The 20,509-nt window shown below is 49.3% G+C and overlaps 1 protein-coding gene across 2 annotated transcripts in view; it reads right to left on the bottom strand.

Moving 5' to 3' along the window:
• LOC134546223 (laminin subunit gamma-1) overlaps nucleotides 1–20,509 on the bottom strand; it is a 617,689-nt gene that overhangs the window by 34,923 nt on the left and 562,257 nt on the right. For both annotated transcript variants that reach the window (XM_063388849.1, XM_063388850.1), the window contains 4 exons: nucleotides 20,001–20,131; nucleotides 18,064–18,174; nucleotides 13,369–13,573; nucleotides 371–608 (listed from right to left, as the gene is read on the bottom strand). In XM_063388849.1, the coding sequence (XP_063244919.1) occupies nucleotides 371–608; nucleotides 13,369–13,573; nucleotides 18,064–18,174; nucleotides 20,001–20,131 (685 nt within the window). The remainder of the gene's footprint in view (nucleotides 1–370; nucleotides 609–13,368; nucleotides 13,574–18,063; nucleotides 18,175–20,000; nucleotides 20,132–20,509) is intronic.

Here is a 20,509-nt window from a genome sequence, read left to right as displayed (position 1 = left end):
TTTTTAAGTCCGATATGCCACCGCCCAAACACCACCCACCCTCCATTCAAACCTCCCGCCTACCCGTGCGTAGTAAAATTCAGTCAGTAAATATCAGAGACTACGGCCCCCGTATCAAGTTAATACAAAAATATAGTACTGAAATGCAACATCATCATGAAGTAATCAAAATATTAGCAAAAGTTAACTCAAATTACAACAAATTAAATCTTTTAAAATATTAAAATTAATGAATGTAAATTATTTAGCATAAAATTTGTAACAAAATGTATGAAACAATGTAAATGTTTCAAAGATGCGAATGCACATTGGTTTGTCTGAATCGTTCTGTCGGGTCCGTGCGAACGACTCGGGAGCCGGCGCGATATACCTTGAAGGGTATCCAGGGTGAGCTGGGCGTCGGCCAGGGTGCGGGAGCCCAGCTCCACGGCGCCCTCCGCCTTGGCCCGGGCGGCGTCCACGTCGGCCAGCAGCTCGTCCACGGCCTGCTGCTGCTCCTCCCCGCGGGCCAGCAGGTCCCCCGACACGGCCAGCTGCTCCTCCAGGCCGGCCAGCAGGTCCCCGTGCTCCTCCAGCAGCCGGTCCGCGTCCTCCGAGATCCTCTCCGCCTGCGCCGCGTCCCCAACCAGTGTCAACAAGCCACTGTTTCTTACCTACTTCTTTCCTTTGGTGACCATATAGACGGCTGGACCGAAATTTGATGAAATTTTCAGACAATTTTCAGATTTGCCCGGCCTTGTGAAGTTTGGTAGCAATCGGATCAACAGAACTTATTTTTCTGGCAATTTTTTGTGTAATTTTTTCAATACAAATTAATACAAAATTAGATTTTTCCCTTACATTTTTTTTAGATTTTTGAACGTTCACTATTAAAAGCGACACTAGTATCGCTTGTTAAGATGTATTAGTAAATCTTAAACTGGAAATTCCCTGTATTACTTACCTATGTCCAACTTAAAAAAAACAAAGTGTCATTACCCTCTTTTATCGCATGATCGTCGCACTCGCGTAATCGTCGCATCCATATTTTAGGCCGTCAAAATTGGGATAAACAAACTTCTCCAGTAAACTCGCATGATGTTTTTGGTCTCGCTAGTAGATGCCGAGCGCTATGAGTAGGTATCTTTTCCGTATAAAACAATGTATTTTAAAGTAGAAATCTAATATTTATTCGGTCATTACCACTTACTTATTTAATTAACGGAAAAATACGAAGTTGTCTGACATGTAAATTTTATTTTAAATACCTTTTTTAATGTTATTTTCTTTATAAGATCGTCTGCGTCGCCGCAATGTACCGATGTAGGTATCTTTTCCGTATAAAATCATATATTTTAAAGTAGAAATCTAAAATTTAATTTGGTCATTACCACTTATTTATTTAATTAACGGAAATACGAAGTTGTCTGATGTGCACATTTTCTTTTAAAGACGTGTTTAAACCTTATGTCCTTTATCTGATTGTCTGCGTTGCCGCGGCGTACAGCTTATAAAAATTTAGCCAGCGCATCATTCATGTTTGGTTATGTTGCTTCTCGTATAGAGCACCCGCACGTAGTCGAATATTGATATCTCGCCGACTGGATGCAACGCGTGCTCTCTGTCAGGTGCCGAGTTAACTACATTTGATAGCCCGCATTCTTTCGTGGCAAGTGTGTACTACGACACGTTAGTTCATGTCAGATTCAAGTGGCTTGCGTTCACATTAGAGTTTTGGTTTTTCTATTTAAAGTTGAAAAAGGTTTTTGTTTAATGAATTATTAACATAAATTGTTTGGAGTGCTCTTGTATACTCCACCTTTTTTTAAATATACCTAATTTCCATGAACGGGTTTTGTTTTTATGAATAACTTTACCAAACAAAAATTTATTTTTTCCGCATATTCGTCGCACTCCTACTTTTCAAACTTGATTTTAGAATAAAATGTGCGACGATTATGCGAGAAAACACAGTATGTGAGATTGCCTGCTCCTCGCAGCCAGGAAACATGTGTTGACCATCCCCAAGACTGCAACTCCTCCCGCAATACCTCTCGTCTAGCCCCTGCGCCCTCTGAGCTCATGCTAGACGCGGCCATGCCCTTAGTGCCTGCCCCGGCCTCCCTGATCCTCAAGGCCTCACCACTCAGCCCCCCTCCCTCCAACCCACCAAAGTCTTAGGATAGCTCTGCGAAAGGCAATGTTAAGAGCCAGGTATGTTTCTCTTCAGTTACTGTTTTTTTCTTTCAGTCATTCAAATGCAAGTCCGGCATGATCCTGTATATATTGATCCTGTGGTACACGATGCTTGCCTGTTTTAATTTAGTAGATGTCGAGAGACCCTGGACAAAACTTGGGGTACAACAATGAATTATGGTCGTAAGTTGAACACAAAATAAAAACTTTTCACAAAGATAACACATTATTTATTTGTATTGTGATATTTGTGTTTTTTAAATCCAGGATCATTCAATGTACTATATTAAAACAGCAAGCATCATGTATCTCAGGATCAATACAATATACACAAGAATGCCATCAGAATCAAGGGATAAACTAGAATAAGTGATACGTAGGGACAAGATTATATGGTGAATTGCAATAAAACCAAAATAACCTGAAAAGCATGTATATTCACAATGTCACACCAAAATGCAAGTTAATACACTATGAAGCACCGAAATGCAACTACTATTATGAAAATAATAAATAATCAACATTTTCATCAAAACCTAAATCACAAAAACGTAATACTTAATATATTAAATTCAATGACTCCTTAAGATATACGAGTGGTGGTCTGTTTATGAAAAGCATTTACGAATACTTTTTAGACTTTATTTTTAGAAGAGTGAAAATGATTAAAATGTGTGTTTCCAAAGTAATATTTAGAGGCATGAAACACCCGGTACAGATTCTTGAAAGCACTCAAGGGACTTGCGTTACACCTTTATCTTAATTTCCCCTCCTTATAGTGTAATGGTCACCACTCAGAACTGATGGTTGCCCTATGCATGGCGAGAAGACTGCGCGCCAGTCCACATAGCCTTGCGCTTAGAGGTGACACCGCACTAGAAGCACCAGCGAGTGTCACGCTTATCATCCGCCTCACTAACATAAATACAAACCTAATTAAGTGGGCTGCTTAATCGTAATCAGTAATAATAATTGTAATTCCTTTGTTTCGTTTCCCCAAGGGTAATGTTTCTTTTCAACAGACATTCCATAACTTTTAAGTATTAATAATTTGGGTAACAATGAGGTCTACGAACATTCCTAAGAGCTCCCAAAGTTACCATAAGTTAATTTGCAGTCGTCCGGGGTCTCGGGCTCGAGTCCCGGTGTGGCTCCTAGTGGGAAAAGGCGGTTCTTGATCTGTGTTGTCCGGGTGGGCGCCAGACTAGCTCGTTTCTAGTCGTGAATTTGGGGTCGTGGATGTATGTGCCCCTGCGTGGCCCACTAGGGCCGGCGGCGGTGTTGCGTGAGATGATTTTAAATAAGAGACGTGGAGTTGAGGTGGCGGTGTCGTACCTTTTATTCAGAGGAGCGGGTCGTACACAATACAACACGCTACAGAGGTCCCCGGGGGGTTTTACTTGTTATTCCGTGGCGCCGTATTGTTTGTGTTCCGCGTTACGTGGCCTCGGATGCTGTTATGTCTCAGACGTCTCACTGGGTACGCAGGTAACGTAATTTCGTAACACAAAGGCGGGACACAAAATACACTGAATTAAGGGGGCGCGTACAGGTTACGTGGCACTCGTTACTCGGGTAATGTAAGTTAGCAATACAAAATACGGGATACAAAAATACACTGAATTAAGGGGGTGCGCACAAGTTACGTGGCACTCGTTACTCGGGTAACGTAAGTTAGCAATACAAAACACGGGATACAAAAATACACTGGATTAAGGGGGCGCGCACAAGTTACGTGGCACTCGTTACTCGGGTAACGTAAGTTAGCAGTACAAAATACGGGATACAAAAATACACTGAATTAAGGGGCGGGCGATTGGAGACGGCCAATCCCGTATGCAAATGTCTCGGCGCGGGTATTGTGCCCACTGTGGTGAAACACGCACCGCAATTAAGTTTGTCCAAGTTCCCTTGCGGGTTTGTGGTCAGCGCCGTGCGCGTGACCTTAAACAAAGTTCTGTACGTTGCGGGAGACGGCCCGTGCCGTATGCTGAAGAGCAGCCCCGCTGACCAAGTGTGGTGCGGGGTGTCCTTAAGTTGATGCGGCCGGATTAGGTCCGGGACCGAAAAAAGGGACCGGGTACTCACGGAGAGGTTAAGTAATAAAAGGGGTTTGGTTAATTAGTGACTATATTTACCGGACGTTACTTTCAATGTAGACAAAGGATGTTGCCTCTCCGTGGGACGTAGGTCCGCCCCGGTCCATGAGCTGCGCTGAACTGCCGAACTGGCATGGCGTCCGAGGGAGGCTCGGCCTCTCTCGCGCCAGGCGTGACCTCATTACGCTAGACTCCAAACGGGTGTGTCTGGAAGAGATTTTATTGTCGCTAAAATCCTCATTTAATGTTTCAGGAGGAATGGGTACGGTTCTTCTCTTGTCTACTCAGGTTTCCGCGGCTTTGTCTTTAATTGCTGTTCGGGTCGCCTGACTCGGGTGGGCCATGGCCAGGGGTGTGTTCCGTTAGCGGGAGCGTATACTGGCGGGTGCAGGTCGGGCTCTGGGGTGGTCGTCGGCCAGACGACGTCAAACGCCCCCCCCCCCCTGTGAAGCCCGACCTTGCGCCGCTTATGGTCCCGCTAACATGGGGCCACCCCTAGCTCCGGCCGCTCCATCCCGGCGTGGTTCGCGGCTCAGCAGCTGGTTGGCTCCGCGTACTGGACCTGGTGATGAAGGCCGACTGGGCCAACGTGCGCGCCGCCCCGGTTGCCGTCGTGGCAGGCGTGCCGGGGGCGGCGTCGTGGCGCCTGTGCGGGGTCAGCGGCTGATAGGGTCAGCGCACTGGACCTGGTGATCGTGGCCGGCTGGGCCAACGTGCGCGCCGCCCCGGTTGAGGTCGTGGCAGGCGTGCCGGGGGCGGCGTCGCAGCGCCTGTGCGGGGTCTGCGGCTGATAGGGTCAGCGCACTGGACCTGGTGATCGTGGCCGACTGGGCCAACGTGCGCGCCGCCCCGGTTGCCGTCGTGGCAGACGTGCCGGGGGCGGCGTCGTGGCGCCTGGGCGGGTTCAGCGGCTGATAGGGTCAGCGCACTGGACCTGGTGATCGTGGCCGACTGGGCCAACGTGCGCGCCGCCCCGGTTGCCGTCGTGGCAGACGTGCCGGGGGCGGCGTCGTGGCGCCTGGGCGGGTTCAGCGGCTGATAGGGTCAGCGCACTGGACCTGGTGATCGTGGCCGACTGGGCCAGCGTGCGCGCCGCCCCGGTTGCCGTCGTGGCAGGCGTGCCGGGGGCGGCGTCGTGGTGCCGGTGTGTGGTCAGCGGCTGGTAGGGCCAGCGCACTGGACCTGGTTTTCGTGGCCAACTGGGCCAGCGTGCGCGCCGCCCCGGTTGCCGTCGTGGCAGGCGTGCCGGGGGCGGCGTCGTGGTGCCGGTGTGTGGTCAGCGGCTGGTAGGGCCAGCGCACTGGACCTGGTGATCGTGGCCGACTGGGCCAACGTGCGCGCCGCCCCGGTTGCCGTCGTGGCAGGCGTGCCGGGGGCGGCGTCGTGGCGCCTCCTAGCTCCGGCAACAGCTCCACCCGGGTGGTGCTCGCGGTTGCCGCAGTTGGTAGGGCCCGAGCACCTGTCCCGGGTCGTCCCACGCCGAACATCCGGGGGTCGACTCGTCGAGGTGGCCTTGCGGCTGACAGGCTCCGCGCCCTGTTCCCAGGTCGTAGTCGGCCAGGCGAACTGGAGGTCTGTGGGCCCGTCGGGGTCGTTCCGCGGGCTCGCTGGCGGGTTCGCTTGTCCCCAGTCGATGTCCCGGTCCGCGGAGGTCCTCCTTCGGCGGCGGTTGACAGTTCGTGGACTGGTACGGGGTCCGTTCCCGTTCGGGTATGGCGGCTGATGCTGAGGCGGCGATCTCCGAGTCGGTCTCTCCGGGTTGCATGACGATCGGCGTTGGCCCGTCGTCGTTGCATGCATCGGATTGACCTATGCTGTGCGACAGCTCGGCGATCTCCACGGCCTCTTCGTCCTTGCCCCGTGGGTAGTATTGCGGTGGGGGGCTCTCGTACACCACGCTCCCCTCCCAAGGTACCACTGCCGTCTCCGGTGCGTCCTCGTGGACCTCTTCCGGCTCGTCTGGCACGTCGTGGGCGGGGTCGCCCCCGGTGTCCCCCGTGGCCGTGCTAAGTGCGTAATCGTCGAGGTACGTGGGCGGGCGCCGCCACCGCCGTGGTTCTGGCCTCGCCTCGTCGTCTGACGCGGCCTCTGCGGGTGATGTCACGGGCGTGTCCGCGGGTTCGTCGCGGGGCCTGTTGGACGTGGTGTTCGTGAACACCAGGGTGCGGTATGGGCGCGGTTCGGGTCGGCTCCTAGCGGGGGTCGCTTCTGGCGAGTCGTCCTCTTCCTGGACTACGTCGCTCTCCGGCGTACGGCGTCCGTTTTCGTCCGGAGTGGGGGGTCCTGCGTCTCCGTCTGGGTTCCTCTCCCCAGGTAGGGCGGTGAGCCGGATGTCGTCCCTGTGCACCTTCTTCAGGCGCCGTCCCTCCGTGCGGACTAAGTACGTCGTCCTGCCTAGTCGTCGCCGTACCGTGTATGGCCCGCCCCAGCGCGGGGCCAGTCCCGCGCAATAGTTGCGGGGTGCGGCTGAAAGTGGGTGTAGTCGCGCGAACACCTGATCGCCGACCTGCACGGCGGGTGGAGGATGATCTGTGGTTGGGGTGATCCGGTTGGCGTACCTCTCCTGTCTACGTCTTGCCTCGTCGTGCAGAGTCACCCGTCGTTGGTCACGTTCCTCCGTCGTCTCGTCGGGGTGTGGAGTGCCGTGTGTGGCCCATTCTCCCGGTAAGGGCAGGTTGTGGCCCTGTATCATTTCGGCCGGTGTGCGGCCGGTTGCGGCGTTGGTGCGGCGTCGTACACAGAAGAGGGCGTCAGCCACGTGCAGGTCCCACTGCGTGTGGTCCGCCCCCAGCCGGATCCGGAGCTGTGCCTTCAGTTCCTGGTTCCGGCGCTCTGTCGGGTTCGCTCTCGGGTGGTAGGCGGGCATCGTGTGGTGCTCGATCTGGTGTTCGTCGCACCAGCCCTTCCAATGTCGCCCCAGGAACTGACTGGCGTCCGTCAACACCGACTGGGGGTATCCCCAACGTGACAGGAATTCCCTGGTCAGCAGGCTGATGATGGTAGGTGTGCGCACGTTCCCGCATGGATACGCCTCCGTCCACCGCGTGAAGAGGTCTGTCACGACGAGGAGGAAGCGTTTGCCGCGCGGCGTGCGGGGGTAGGGGCCCATTACGTCTAAGGCTATCGTTTGGAAGGCGGTGGTGGGTTCCCTGGGTCGTTGTTGCTCCTCGCCGTCACGCCGCCTCGCTTTCCTCGCCTGACAGACCTCGCATTCGCGCACGTACGTACGTACGTCGTACGTGACGCGGGGCCAGTGGTAGTGCCGGGTGACTTCTCGTCGTGTCTGATCGGTCCCCGGGTGTCCAGCGAGGTCGTGGTCGTGGAAGAACCGAAGGACCGCTTCTCGGGCTTCCGTCGGGACGTAGGTCCTCCAGTCTTCCTGGTGTCCGGGTGTGTGAGTCTGAATCAGGCTGTCTTGCACGCGCCACGCCTCATGTCCGGCGGTCGCTTGCTGGCGGCGTCTTGCCGCGTCTATTGACGTTTCCTGTGCTCGACGTACCCGGTCTTGGACGTCGGCCACGGTGTTGGGTGGGTCTTCGTCCCCGTCCGCGTCGGCCGTGATGCGCGCGCATGCCGAGTCGTGCGATGCATGTCCGTGTGGTGTGTCCGGGGGTAGAATCTCCTCCCAGTCGTCCTCGTCCGTCAGCTCTGTTCGGTCGTCGGGTTCCCTCGACAGTAAGTCGGGGAGCTGGTTCTCCGTGCCGGGAACGTGCTCGACGTCGAAGTCGAACGACTGGAGGAATAGCGCCCATCGTATGAGTTTGCCTTTCCGCCCCTGCATCGTACGCAGCCAGGTGAGGCAGCTGTTGTCCGTCCTCAGTGTGAAGCACTTCCCCTCCAGGTGGGGCCGGTACTTCTTCATGGCCCAGACTACGGCTAGGCACTCTTGCTCGTTGCTGTGGTACCGGCGTTCGGCCGGTCCGAGCTTTGCGCTAGCGTAGTCGATGACCTCGCGGACCCCGTTCGGGTCCGTGTGGAAGAGCACCGCGCCCACACCGAGTGCGCTGGCGTCGGTCTGGAGGTAGAGGCGGCGTCCGGGGTCTACTCGTGTGAGGGTGTGACAGCGAGTGAAGGCGGCTTTTATTTCTTCAAAGGCGCGTTGCGCGGGTTCGCCCCAATGGTACCGTGCCCGTGGTGACAGGAGGTCGGTCAGCGGTGCGATGGTACGGGAGAAGTCGGGAATGTACCCCCTGAGCCAGTTCACTAGGCCGATAAACCGTTGGAGTTGCTTCCTTGTCCGCGGTGGTGCCGCCTCAGCGATCTTGCGCAAGTGAACGGGTTGGGGTCGGTTGCCAGCCGCGCTTACTAGGTGGCCCAGGAATTCGACCTCCTGGGTCCCTATATGACACTTGTGGTGTGCGGCCGTGAGATGGTGTGTGGCTAAGCGTTCTAGGACCAGCGCCAGGTGTCTGGCGTGGTCCTCCCACGTCTCGGAGAAGACGATCACGTCGTCGAGGTACGCGATCGCAAACCGGCCCAGGTACCCCTCCAACACTCGGGTCATCATTCCCTGGAACGTGGCCGGTGCGCACTTTAGCCCAAAAGGCATGGCGCGAAATTGAAACTTCCGCCCGTCTGGTATCGTGAACGCGGTTTTCCCCCTGTCTTCCGCCCGTATGGGCACTTGCCAATACCCAGCCTTCAGGTCGAGCGTACTATAGACTTTCGCGCGGCCGAGTCCAGCTACGGCGGCGTCGACGCTGATTTGAGGTGGGGGTGAGCTAATCGTGATCGCGTTTAGCGGCCGAAAGTCGACGCAGAAGCGTAGCGAACCGTCTTTCTTTGGGGCTAATACGACGCAAGCATTGTAATGACTGTTGGACGGTTCGACTACCCCGTCGCGAAGCATGTCCGCCACTTGCTCCCGGATGGCCCTCTGCTCCCGGAACCCGTAGCCTCTCGGGGCCTCGTGTACTGGGTTGTCGTGGGTGGTCGGGATGTGGTGTTCGGTGATGGTGGTGCGCTTCAGTGGGTCGGCTACCGCGAAGACGTCCTGCCTTTCTGCCAGCACGCGTTCCACTGCTGCTCGGTACTCGTGGGGGACGTTGTGGCGGAACTGGTCTAAGGTTACCTTCTCCCCCTGACTCTCGGGGGTAGTGCCTATGGCGTATACCGTGAGCCGCTCGCGGGTGCCAATGTAAACTCGTCTGGGTTTCATTTCGATCACCGCATCTTGTCTCGCTAACCATGGTTGGCCTAGTACTATCCCTTCGTGTAAGTCCTCTACCACTAGGGCGGTTACCGTGGTGACGTCGTCCCGAATGCGTACCTCGAGTTCGGCTTGCCCCACTGTCCTTCCCGGTTGCGTGCAGGTTGCTAACCGTAACTCGGCTTGGTGGGGCTGCAGCGCGCCGGGGGGTACCAGGTGGGGGGCCACAAACACGTGGCTCGCGCCCGTGTCTACCAGGGCCGCCGTGGGTTGTCCGTTGACTTCCACGGGGATGCGGAGTAGGCCGTCGCGGGGACGGACTAGCTGGTTTAGTTGCGGTGTGGCTATTTCCGCGGCGGGTGTGGGTTGGCTCGGTTTGCTCGGAGGCGCGGGTTTTACCGCCGTGCCCCCGGGCGGGCGTTTCCCGACGTGTTGGTGACGTGTGGTGTTTGCCGGCGTGGGCAGTCGACATGCCAGTGGCGGGTACCTGCGGGGCAGCCCAACTGGCATCGCGGTAGTGGGGGTTCCTGCTGTGTCGATGACCCATCGGGCCTACCAGGTGGTGGTGCGTCCTCGATGGCTCGTCGCGGGCGGTCGGGTGGGTAGCCCCCTGCTTCCCGGTTCTGGACGCTGGCTATTCTCTGACCCATTGGGCGTCTGGCCAGGTCCCGGTCGGTGTTCGGGGGGTCGTAGTGTCGCAGTCCCCGGATGTTCCGTTCCGTGTCTATGGCTTGTCGGACGTAGTCCTCAACTTCCTCTGCGCGGTAACACCGCATGAACGGTTGCAGTTCATTGTGTAGGAGGGTGGTAATGGTTGCGAGCGCGGTGGCTGGCGCGGCGCCGGGTGCTACTCGATTGAACAGTTGCATTTTCTTGGCCAGAAACTGCTCGACGGGTTCGCCGTCGCGTTGGCGTTCGCCATAGAACTGTGTCGTGCATTGGACCAGTGCGTGTTCCGTGTCAAATCGGCGGTTGAACGACATGGCAAACTCCTCCCAGGGCATGCCGAAGCGTCCCCAGGTGTTCCACCATTGGCGGGCGGTCCCCTTCAGCTGTTCGCTCGCTCGCCCCGACCACTCATCGGTCGGTATTCCGGACCGTGCCAGTCTGACCTCGCAGTGTGTTAGGAAGTCTCTGGGTACTTCGTGCCCTATTCCGCTGAACTCGGGTAGTGCTAACTTCCCTGTGTAGCACGGGTTGCGTGTATCTATCCCCGTGTTTGGTCCGGTGATTGCGCTTGGTGGTGGGATGTATTTGGGTGCCGGATTGGTCCGCGCACTCGTGAGGCCCATAGTCGGTAGTATGCCTCCCAGTGTGACGTTAGCTTGTGCCTCCGTCTTAAGCGGTGCCCATGACCACGGTAATTGGGTGTGCGGCTCGCCGAGTAACGTCTCGCTCCAGGGCTTGCCCCAGGTCTGCTCAGTGACGTTGTCCCGGGTGTTCGCGCATTGGCATGTCCTGTACCACGGCAGTGATCCCGTCAATAGGTCTATTTCCCTTGGTAATAGGCAACGCGTGCACACGAGGTCTGTAGGTGGTGCCTGCATGTTGAGTTGTATGTTGTACGTTCAAGTTCGCCGTCTGTGACGGGCTGTTTGTAGTCTGGGCGCGTGTTGTAGCGCGCGGGTTTGAGATCGGCGGCGGGCAGGTGCCCGGACAGCCGCACAAAGAGGAGGCGAAAACGGTCCGCGCGGAGTGGGGGTATCAGGATGGTTGCCCGAAGCGGAGAGCGTGAAGCGGGGTGACGAGGTGGGGGTAGGTGCCCGGACAGCCGCACAAAGAGGAGGCGAAAACGGTCCGTGCGGAGTGGGGGTGGTGACGTCGCTCCGTTGCTTGCCTCGCCGTGATGACGTGCGGGGGTGGGGGTGGTTGGAGTGTCCTTTGTCCGCTCGCCTCGTCGCGCCGGTCTGTCTGGCCTTCGACCCTTCCTGTGTCCAAAATGGCCGTTTCGTGTCTCCGCTGTCGCCTGTTGGTGAATTTATTTCGAAAATGTCCAGAAGTGAGAAAAAAAATTTTTCACGTTATTTTCTGCCCCACGCAGCGGGCGCCAAATGCCGTCGTCCGGGGTCTCGGGCTCGAGTCCCGGTGTGGCTCCTAGTGGGAAAAGGCGGTTCTTGATCTGTGTTGTCCGGGTGGGCGCCAGACTAGCTCGTTTCTAGTCGTGAATTTGGGGTCGTGGATGTATGTGCCCCTGCGTGGCCCACTAGGGCCGGCGGCGGTGTTGCGTGAGATTATTTTAAATAAGAGACGTGGAGTTGAGGTGGCGGTGTCGTACCTTTTATTCAGAGGAGCGGGTCGTACACAATACAACACGCTACAGAGGTCCCCGGGGGGTTTTACTTGTTATTCCGTGGCGCCGTATTGTTTGTGTTCCGCGTTACGTGGCCTCGGATGCTGTTATGTCTCAGACGTCTCACTGGGTACGCAGGTAACGTAATTTCGTAACACAAAGGCGGGACACAAAATACACTGAATTAAGGGGGCGCGTACAGGTTACGTGGCACTCGTTACTCGGGTAACGTAAGTTAGCAATACAAAATACGGGATACAAAAATACACTGAATTAAGGGGGTGCGCACAAGTTACGTGGCACTCGTTACTCGGGTAACGTAAGTTAGCAATACAAAACACGGGATACAAAAATACACTGGATTAAGGGGGCGCGCACAAGTTACGTGGCACTCGTTACTCGGGTAACGTAAGTTAGCAGTACAAAATACGGGATACAAAAATACACTGAATTAAGGGGCGGGCGATTGGAGACGGCCAATCCCGTATGCAAATGTCTCGGCGCGGGTATTGTGCCCACTGTGGTGAAACACGCACCGCAATTAAGTTTGTCCAAGTTCCCTTGCGGGTTTGTGGTCAGCGCCGTGCGCGTGACCTTAAACAAAGTTCTGTACGTTGCGGGAGACGGCCCGTGCCGTATGCTGAAGAGCAGCCCCGCTGACCAAGTGTGGTGCGGGGTGTCCTTAAGTTGATGCGGCCGGATTAGGTCCGGGACCGAAAAAAGGGACCGGGTACTCACGGAGAGGTTAAGTAATAAAAGGGGTTTGGTTAATTAGTGACTATATTTACCGGACGTTACTTTCAATGTAGACAAAGGATGTTGCCTCTCCGTGGGACGTAGGTCCGCCCCGGTCCATGAGCTGCGCTGAACTGCCGAACTGGCATGGCGTCCGAGGGAGGCTCGGCCTCTCTCGCGCCAGGCGTGACCTCATTACGCTAGACTCCAAACGGGTGTGTCTGGAAGAGATTTTATTGTCGCTAAAATCCTCATTTAATGTTTCAGGAGGAATGGGTACGGTTCTTCTCTTGTCTACTCAGGTTTCCGCGGCTTTGTCTTTAATTGCTGTTCGGGTCGCCTGACTCGGGTGGGCCATGGCCAGGGGTGTGTTCCGTTAGCGGGAGCGTATACTGGCGGGTGCAGGTCGGGCTCTGGGGTGGTCGTCGGCCAGACGACGTCAAATTTATGAAATATTGTTTGTACTTAGTTTAAAGGGTTTATGTTGCACTATGTGACATAGTTCGAGTAGTTAAGTTTAACCACTGCTTAATTTCTTTATGCCTGCGGCAGAATTTTGAATGAACCCAACAGTCTCAGCTTAGTGCAAGGACAGTGAAGAATGGCCATTCAAGCTAGCGCCCGCCCTGGTCTCCTGCAACCAGTGTAAGATGCACTCAACAGCCTGGGAATTCTACTTTACCGCGAATTTTGTACAAGTTAGAAGGCTAGGTAGTGAGAACTATTATGAAATTTTCGTATTTGATGGTCCGAATAATTTAAAAATTTCGTTCCATGTCAAGAAACCAATTAGGTAACTGAAATAAGCTCAAAAAATTAACACTTTCATAACTCAGTGGCTTGCTGTACAGATAAATTCATCCTTTCTCAATCACACAAACCACAAAGCGATGATGCTCCACGCAGCAGAAAATACGTACCTCCTGGGTAACGATCGAAGCTTCCTCCTTCATTTTCTCTGTGTTCACTTCTGGCACGGACAGTCCGTATATGTCCTGGTAGATGCTGAATGCATCTTTGTACACTTCGTTGACTTTGTCGGCCGTCTCCTGAGCAAAGTCCTTTGTGCGACCAAGGTTCGTCTCTGACCAGTCTATCTTGTTCTTCAAGTTACGGAGCTCATCACTAGAAAAAACATCCATACCACAGGGTCATACGCAGAGGAAGAAAGGAGGGGATGATTACACCCCCCCCGCACAATCATATAAATACTATAAAATATAATAATCCCACCAACAAAAGGAAAGAATTATAAACCAAGCAGCAGACAAAGAGGTTCCACCCTCTCCCTCCTCCAAACTACACATACACACCTGAAATGAAATTGTGTGTATGCTCCTGATTCATGGAACTTGACTTATAGTAAACTATTGCTTTGCAACTATTTATTATAGAAAAGTTACATTGTAAATTGAACAGTCACAGTAATATACAAACACTAATAAACTTGGTATAAAATCTAAGTTGATGTTTATGGATTGAGGTTGGCTTAATAGAATATAATTTATTTCCTAGCGCCTAAAATTAATCAACTCTGTAACATACATATAATGAAATAGTAACATTAGGCTAGTAAAAAGTCAGATGTTTTTGGTACGAGTAAAGTGAAATTACTGTCAGCATGGTAGCCTTCTATGACAATAAAGCAGGTTCAATCTAGACTGATTCTCACAATTGAATTTCTACGTATGGGACATGAAACAAGTTTTACCTTTTGAGGCTGGTGAGTTAATCTTGGGAGTATTTTTTCTCCCGTGTGTGGTGTGTGCATTAAGTCCATTCTTCATTGCAGGGCCTCGTTATTTTTCACCCTTTAGGACAAATGCTTACATGCTTTAAATGGAGAAGTCTGCTATGCAAAGGAAGATGTCTTAATCCCAAATTCATATTCCCTCCTGCCACACTATTATTATTACTATTTGTACAGTTATTACATTAAAAAAATATATGAATATATATATCTCTCACCTCTGAGATAGCAGTGTGCTCCGAACCACTTGAATACTCACTCTGTGCTCATAGATTTGAGTCATGCTGGGTAGGCCTGTGTGAATATTAGTTTTTTGATGTGAAGCGATTATCAAATTGAATGTTTAAAATGCTCGCAAAGTCGAAGCGAATAGCAAATATTGTTCTCAGCAAAGCTATATTACACTTATTTTATAAAATGCTAGATTGAAGTAATAAAAATATTATTTGAACGTTTGTAAGTTTTGTATTGATAAACCAATTGAACCCTAAATATAACACCATTCTATAAAAATTATAAACTAACCATGAATAATATTAATATTATGCAAACCTGAATGCCACACTTTTGAAGTGAAACTTCTTTGGGTGTGATGGGAGTAAAATTTTAAGGCTGAATTTTAATGCAACGATTTTGTGAAACATTTTTGTGAAATGTTCCTGATACAAAACAGGTACTTGGCCAAAAAGATATAAAGACAGCACTATGCTATATAATTTGCTGGGCTTGTTTTCGTTCTTCTCTTTGTGAAATGATCCATCCCCACCCACAAAAAAATAGAACTGAGAGAGATATATGAACAGAATAGTAAGACAGAGAGTGTATGCATGCACTTGTTTCAGAAAACAGATATAGGTATCTATACAGTCAGCTATGAATGCCCTTAATTTTATATTTCCAACAGCACGCTCGTGTTCCTCCTTTTTCAACCAGCAGTGTAGGGAGCGTTGTTCGGACAGTCCTTGTAATTCCTGCATAGATAGCGCTACCTGTTATGAATGTCATATTTGTTCAGAGATTTGGTGTGTTCCAAATGTCAGACTTGTTTGAAGAAACAGTAACATGCACAGTTTTTTCTGTAAGGTGTATTTCATGAGTGAGTAATATTTATTGTTTATTAATCAATGTTGATTGATCAATAATTATTGATGTCCTGAGCAGTTATTGTGAAGTGTGCAATATATTTTTTTTTAAAATTCATGTTTATTAATTAATTTTTATTTTAATCACATTACTGATAAATACCTCAAAGGTTAGGATTTTTAAATACTTTTAAAAGAAATGAAAGCCAAAAAAAAAAAACCATACTGTGTTATCTTGTTTCTAATCATTGTATAAAATGGCAGTTCAATATTTTAAGTAGTTAACCAATAATTAACAGTTTAATGATTTGGTTAGGTAAATGTAATTAAAAATATTATAGTGACGTCATACCGCCGGAGGCTATCCGAGCCTGGTCTCAGCCCACCAGTATTGGCTCCCGCTGGTGAAACGCACCCCTAGCAAACCCAACCCAGGTCAAGCGCAAAGCTGTGACTCAAGTACTCCCAGTGTTACAATTTTGCCACAGAACTCCACCTAGCGCGAACAACCATCAATTAATCGTTTAACGCACACGTAAAACAATCCCATTTAATCAACACGTAATTCGAAAAGTGCGTCGTAGCACACGAGTGCAAGCCCCCTCAGAGCACAGTAATTAACAAATGCCCTTAAGTTTCATCACGGCCCAAAGGTAAAGTGCTGAAGCAACATCCAGAACAAACCACAAACATAAACAGAACCAGTGGTTTTTAACATTTAATTGTGAGTCTTTCCTTTGACTCATTTTTTCAAATAATAATTTTTCAATGTAAGCAATTAAAACTTTAGTCAATGTTTAGAAATGAAATTATCACCTGAATAATTAATCACACAATTGTCATGTACATTTAGTGAGTAAGTTATCAAATATTAAACCGAATAACGGTAATCTCTTTCTTGACTCGTGGCTTGGCGCGCGGCAGAACTGTTCCCCCCCACCCCGCACGCCAGCCCCCTCAGGCAGTTCTGATCAGCTCGCGGCCTGGGGCGAAAGTGTTCGTTCCGTGGGGAGCCTTCAACTTGCAATTCTCTGATACTTCACACTGGTAATTATAGTCATGTCTCAAACCTTCTTTAACGTCAACTCCCCACACAACCCCGGGTCGGTTTTTACAGTGCAGGGATTAACCCAGCCGTCGTAAATTTCTGCCTTAAGGCCACGGGCCACAGGGCCGCCTTAAGGACAGCCATTATCCGGACCTGGCCGGCTCCAGGAGACAGAGCTTTAGTTAACGCAGCCGAGCAAACGTCTGCCGGCCTCAACCACATCCCCTCGGGATTAATTTAATGTGAATAATTTGCACACGCGAATTAGGCTTACTGCCTGTTATCTTTAATATACAGACGTGGCCGACTCCAAGTGACCACTAAACCTCCCCTACGACGAACTGCCCTAGGGAGAGATATTCGTAACACAATCAAGAGTATAGTGTCGTGTAATTCTCGTGTATCCATTTCTGTCCAAAGAACTAATCAAGTCTAGTGCCGTGTACAATCCATGTTCGTCAATAAATACGTGTAACCCACGTTCACGAGTGCAAATGAGTGTTTCTGTTGCGTAGTTAGGCACCAGCCATCTATGCTGATAAGGGAGTGCCATCATGTTTCATTAGCAGGTAGATTACACTATTAAATCCAAGCCACCAAGTCTAGGGAAGCACGCTGGGGCCGATCGACCCACACAAATGGTTAGACGCATGAGCTAGCCTGGCACCCTCCCGGAAAATCAAACCATAATCAACAACCAGCCCCTTAAGACTTGCCGCGGGAATCGAGCACGAGACCCCGGCTGATGGCAATAGATTTATGAAAATGCTTGGTTATTGTAGGTTAGCTATGTTTAAAATATTGTAAACAACTTGTGAATTGTTGCTTACGTTTGGCTAGGTCAACTACATTAATAACACATTATGTCCACAATAGATATTCAATGAGTTTCATTTAGTTACTCCTTATGATGTACATACTTAAGAGTAGAGGTTTGAATTGCCAAAGAAGTTTTACTTCTATGAATGTACTGAGGTACATGCAATTTTTTTTTTAAGTAAACAAATTTACTTGTGCAGAACATATAAAAAAAAAATTAAATATTTTAATGAGGGAATCTTGGGTTCCAAGTTTTAAAGCTTTGTAACAATTGCCTAGCTTCACATCAGACATGAAGCTTTGTATCACAACCGAAGCTTCACATAAAACAAATAGCAAATTTCCTGGCGAAGAAAAATCGAATATTAAAAAGAACTAAGATAGATTCGCTAAGTCGAAGCTTTGCACAGGCTTAATGTTGGAGTACTGGGATGGAATCCACAACTTGGCAATCACAGCCACGTATAACTTTGCTGCAATTAAGCCCCCAAATTCTGGTGCAGTGTGCTCAAGCGCTAGCAGTAGCAATACTGACGCAGCAGCGGTATACTGCACTACACCCGCTAATGCACACACACCAAGGTGACAGATGAGAGACGAGAACTGTACAAGATGACTGGATAACGTGAAACATGGTAGCATCTACTGAGAACATGGCCATGATCAGACGTGCATACAGCAATCTTACCTCCATAGTTAATTGCATTTTTGCAATACCGCACAAAGGAAACTGTAGTACAGTTCAAGATTGTGCACCTTACTGCTACCACTACCGCTATGATGTACTACACCAGAGTGTGGGAACCTTTGGCGTGACAAGAGAAGATAAAACTGCTTCACTTGCTCCACCTTACTTAACCTTCACGAGAAACTAGCCTGGGGGAACCACAAGGTAAGGATAAAAACGGTGACTTACCTGATGTTCTGCTGCTGCTTGATGGTTTCCGAAGCAAGATCATAAGCCTTAGCTGATGTGTTCACAGCTCTCTCTGCATTTTTGCGGATATCTTCAGCTTCTCTCTCCTGCCTGGATAATGGATAAAATAATACTTCTTTATTTATAGTTTGATAAAATACTATAATATAGGAAGCACATATTTTTTTTTTTTTAGCTCAGGCTGTATCTAAATAGTTGGTTTGGTTTCTACAGTACATTATCCTAATCATTGTGAAAATACACCTGTTTAAAAAAAGAGCAAAGATAGGTAATTTAAATTTAAATACAGTGAAACCCTCTAAAGAAAATACTTTATGTATGAGGAATAAAATACCTGTAAAATGTTAACAGTATATAAAAATAAAAAAGACAAATGAAAAAAATTGATCAAGTTACCTCATTTGATGTATTTTGCAGGCTTTTGCAAAATGTTGTCATACACTGTTGTCTTCTGGGCTTTTACCCCATCTGGATGTTTTTCATCACCAACGTTTCAGTGCATGTTGTAGTTGCCATATTTAGGATAGCTAGCACCCTGAAGAATGCAACTACAACATGCACTGAAACGTTGGTGATGAGCGACATACAGACACGGCTTAAGCCCAGAAATCAACAGCAAAGATACAAAATATATTTGCTGTCAGGACCCAGGGATTACGTAAGCAGTTTTGATGTTACGTAAACATCAAACCAGCATAAAAGTGCACCATGGTCACAGCTGTACTTTGCTATCCAATTGATTAACTTTAGTTATATTATATTTTATATGTTATAAACTATATACCTTATTTTACGTGGTCATTTAAGTAAAGTCGTAAGGTTAATATGCTGTCTGGCATGCCAACTCTTTCATATTATCAATTTAATGGTACCACAAGATCTTATTTTCAGTTGATCAAAAGTGAAATTAAAAACACATAAATAAATAATTTATTAGCTATGTCATGTTTTAAGCTGGTTTTCTTTAGTAAGTTTGTGAACTTTTTTTAAGTATTTACATAAAAACATCATCTCATTTTCTTGTCAACAATAACAGTCTTGTCAAGCACTTATGTTCTGCCAGAAAGAGCCACGATGTTATAGTGTTCAGAGCAAACACTATTCACAAGGGTGAGTCAGGATTAGTCTCCAATGAATCTCTCCTGATTTATTTTGCAAAGTGAGAAACAATATGGATGTCACGGTGACCAGCAGGGTTTTCTCCAGGTATTCCAGTTTCCTCCTTCCTCATATGACAACGTAGAAGATCCTCAAACATCCCACCTCGCCTCATTCACTCCTCGGAGAAGATGGGTCCATCCTTAAGTAGGAGCGACTCCCACATTTGCCCCAGCCCCGTCTCGCATCTCAACTCTGTTCTCACTGATGCGAGACACCAAGAGCATAGACGGGAAAAGAGAAGTATTTAGACACATCCTTCCAAAACTACTATTAATAACCTGTTTAATTTGATATACAATTGTCTGTACCTCAGAGGTAAAAGACACCATGTTATAAAATATTAATTTTTTAAGAGAGCAAGTTTTTGATTTTTGAAAAATTTATTTTCTGTATTTTTCGCTGAGAATAGGAATTGCTTTTTGAAACTTTAACTGGGTATTCTTTATTAATTATTAGACAAAAATTCTTTATTTTTAAGATAATAGTATGATATCTGAATTGTTCATTAAAAAGATGGATATGTTCTTTACATTCGGGGTTCAGATATGTAATTTAGCAATTGTTGGACTGCAAAGTGAAAAGATTGGTCTCAAAAAAATATCAAGTGTTACTATCAATTTTTGGTAGACAATGCCAAAGCATATCCATTTAAAAATGAAATCCCAGCAACGCCCATGCGAGACACGTCTGTAGATGCAGGTGCTGCATTCAAGCAAAGTCGGAGAACCATTTGCAAAGGTGTGCGGTGCGCTTACTCTTGCACGAAGTAGCGGGCCTCGCGGGCCGTCTCCGACATCTGCTCGCTCTGCTGGCCGAACTGAGCGGAGCGCTCCCTTGCCTTCTCCAAGACGGCAGCGCCTTCCGTCTGCAGGAAGTCCAGTTGCTTCTGCGAGGGACAACAGCAAGATTACTCAGAGATCGTGCTACAGCATACTTAATCAGTCGTTGTGTAGAATGAGGTGGTCACCACCTAAATGAACGTATCTAGCATTTTAAATAATTGTCCTGAAGAGTTACACTTTTTAGCATGTTTACACAAAAGTGTAACATCAATATCTATATATGTATAAAATGAATGAACTAAAAAACACATTGGAGTTGCTTGGCTTCTAGGTTGTAGCCGCATTGAAGGTGAAGATGTAACCTATATTACGGTCGACGTTGCACAGTCTGCATAATCAGGGAGCAGTTACATACTGAGTAGGTAGTACGTAACTGCTCCCTGATGATGGCGACTGAAATTCGACCGAAACGTCTATGATAT

This window comes from Bacillus rossius, chromosome 1 (genome assembly GCF_032445375.1).
Source record: "Bacillus rossius redtenbacheri isolate Brsri chromosome 1, Brsri_v3, whole genome shotgun sequence".
Classification (NCBI taxonomy): domain Eukaryota; kingdom Metazoa; phylum Arthropoda; class Insecta; order Phasmatodea; family Bacillidae; genus Bacillus; species Bacillus rossius.
The sequence above is the reverse complement of the archived record's forward strand: the minus strand, read 5'-3'. Positions and strand labels throughout refer to the sequence as shown.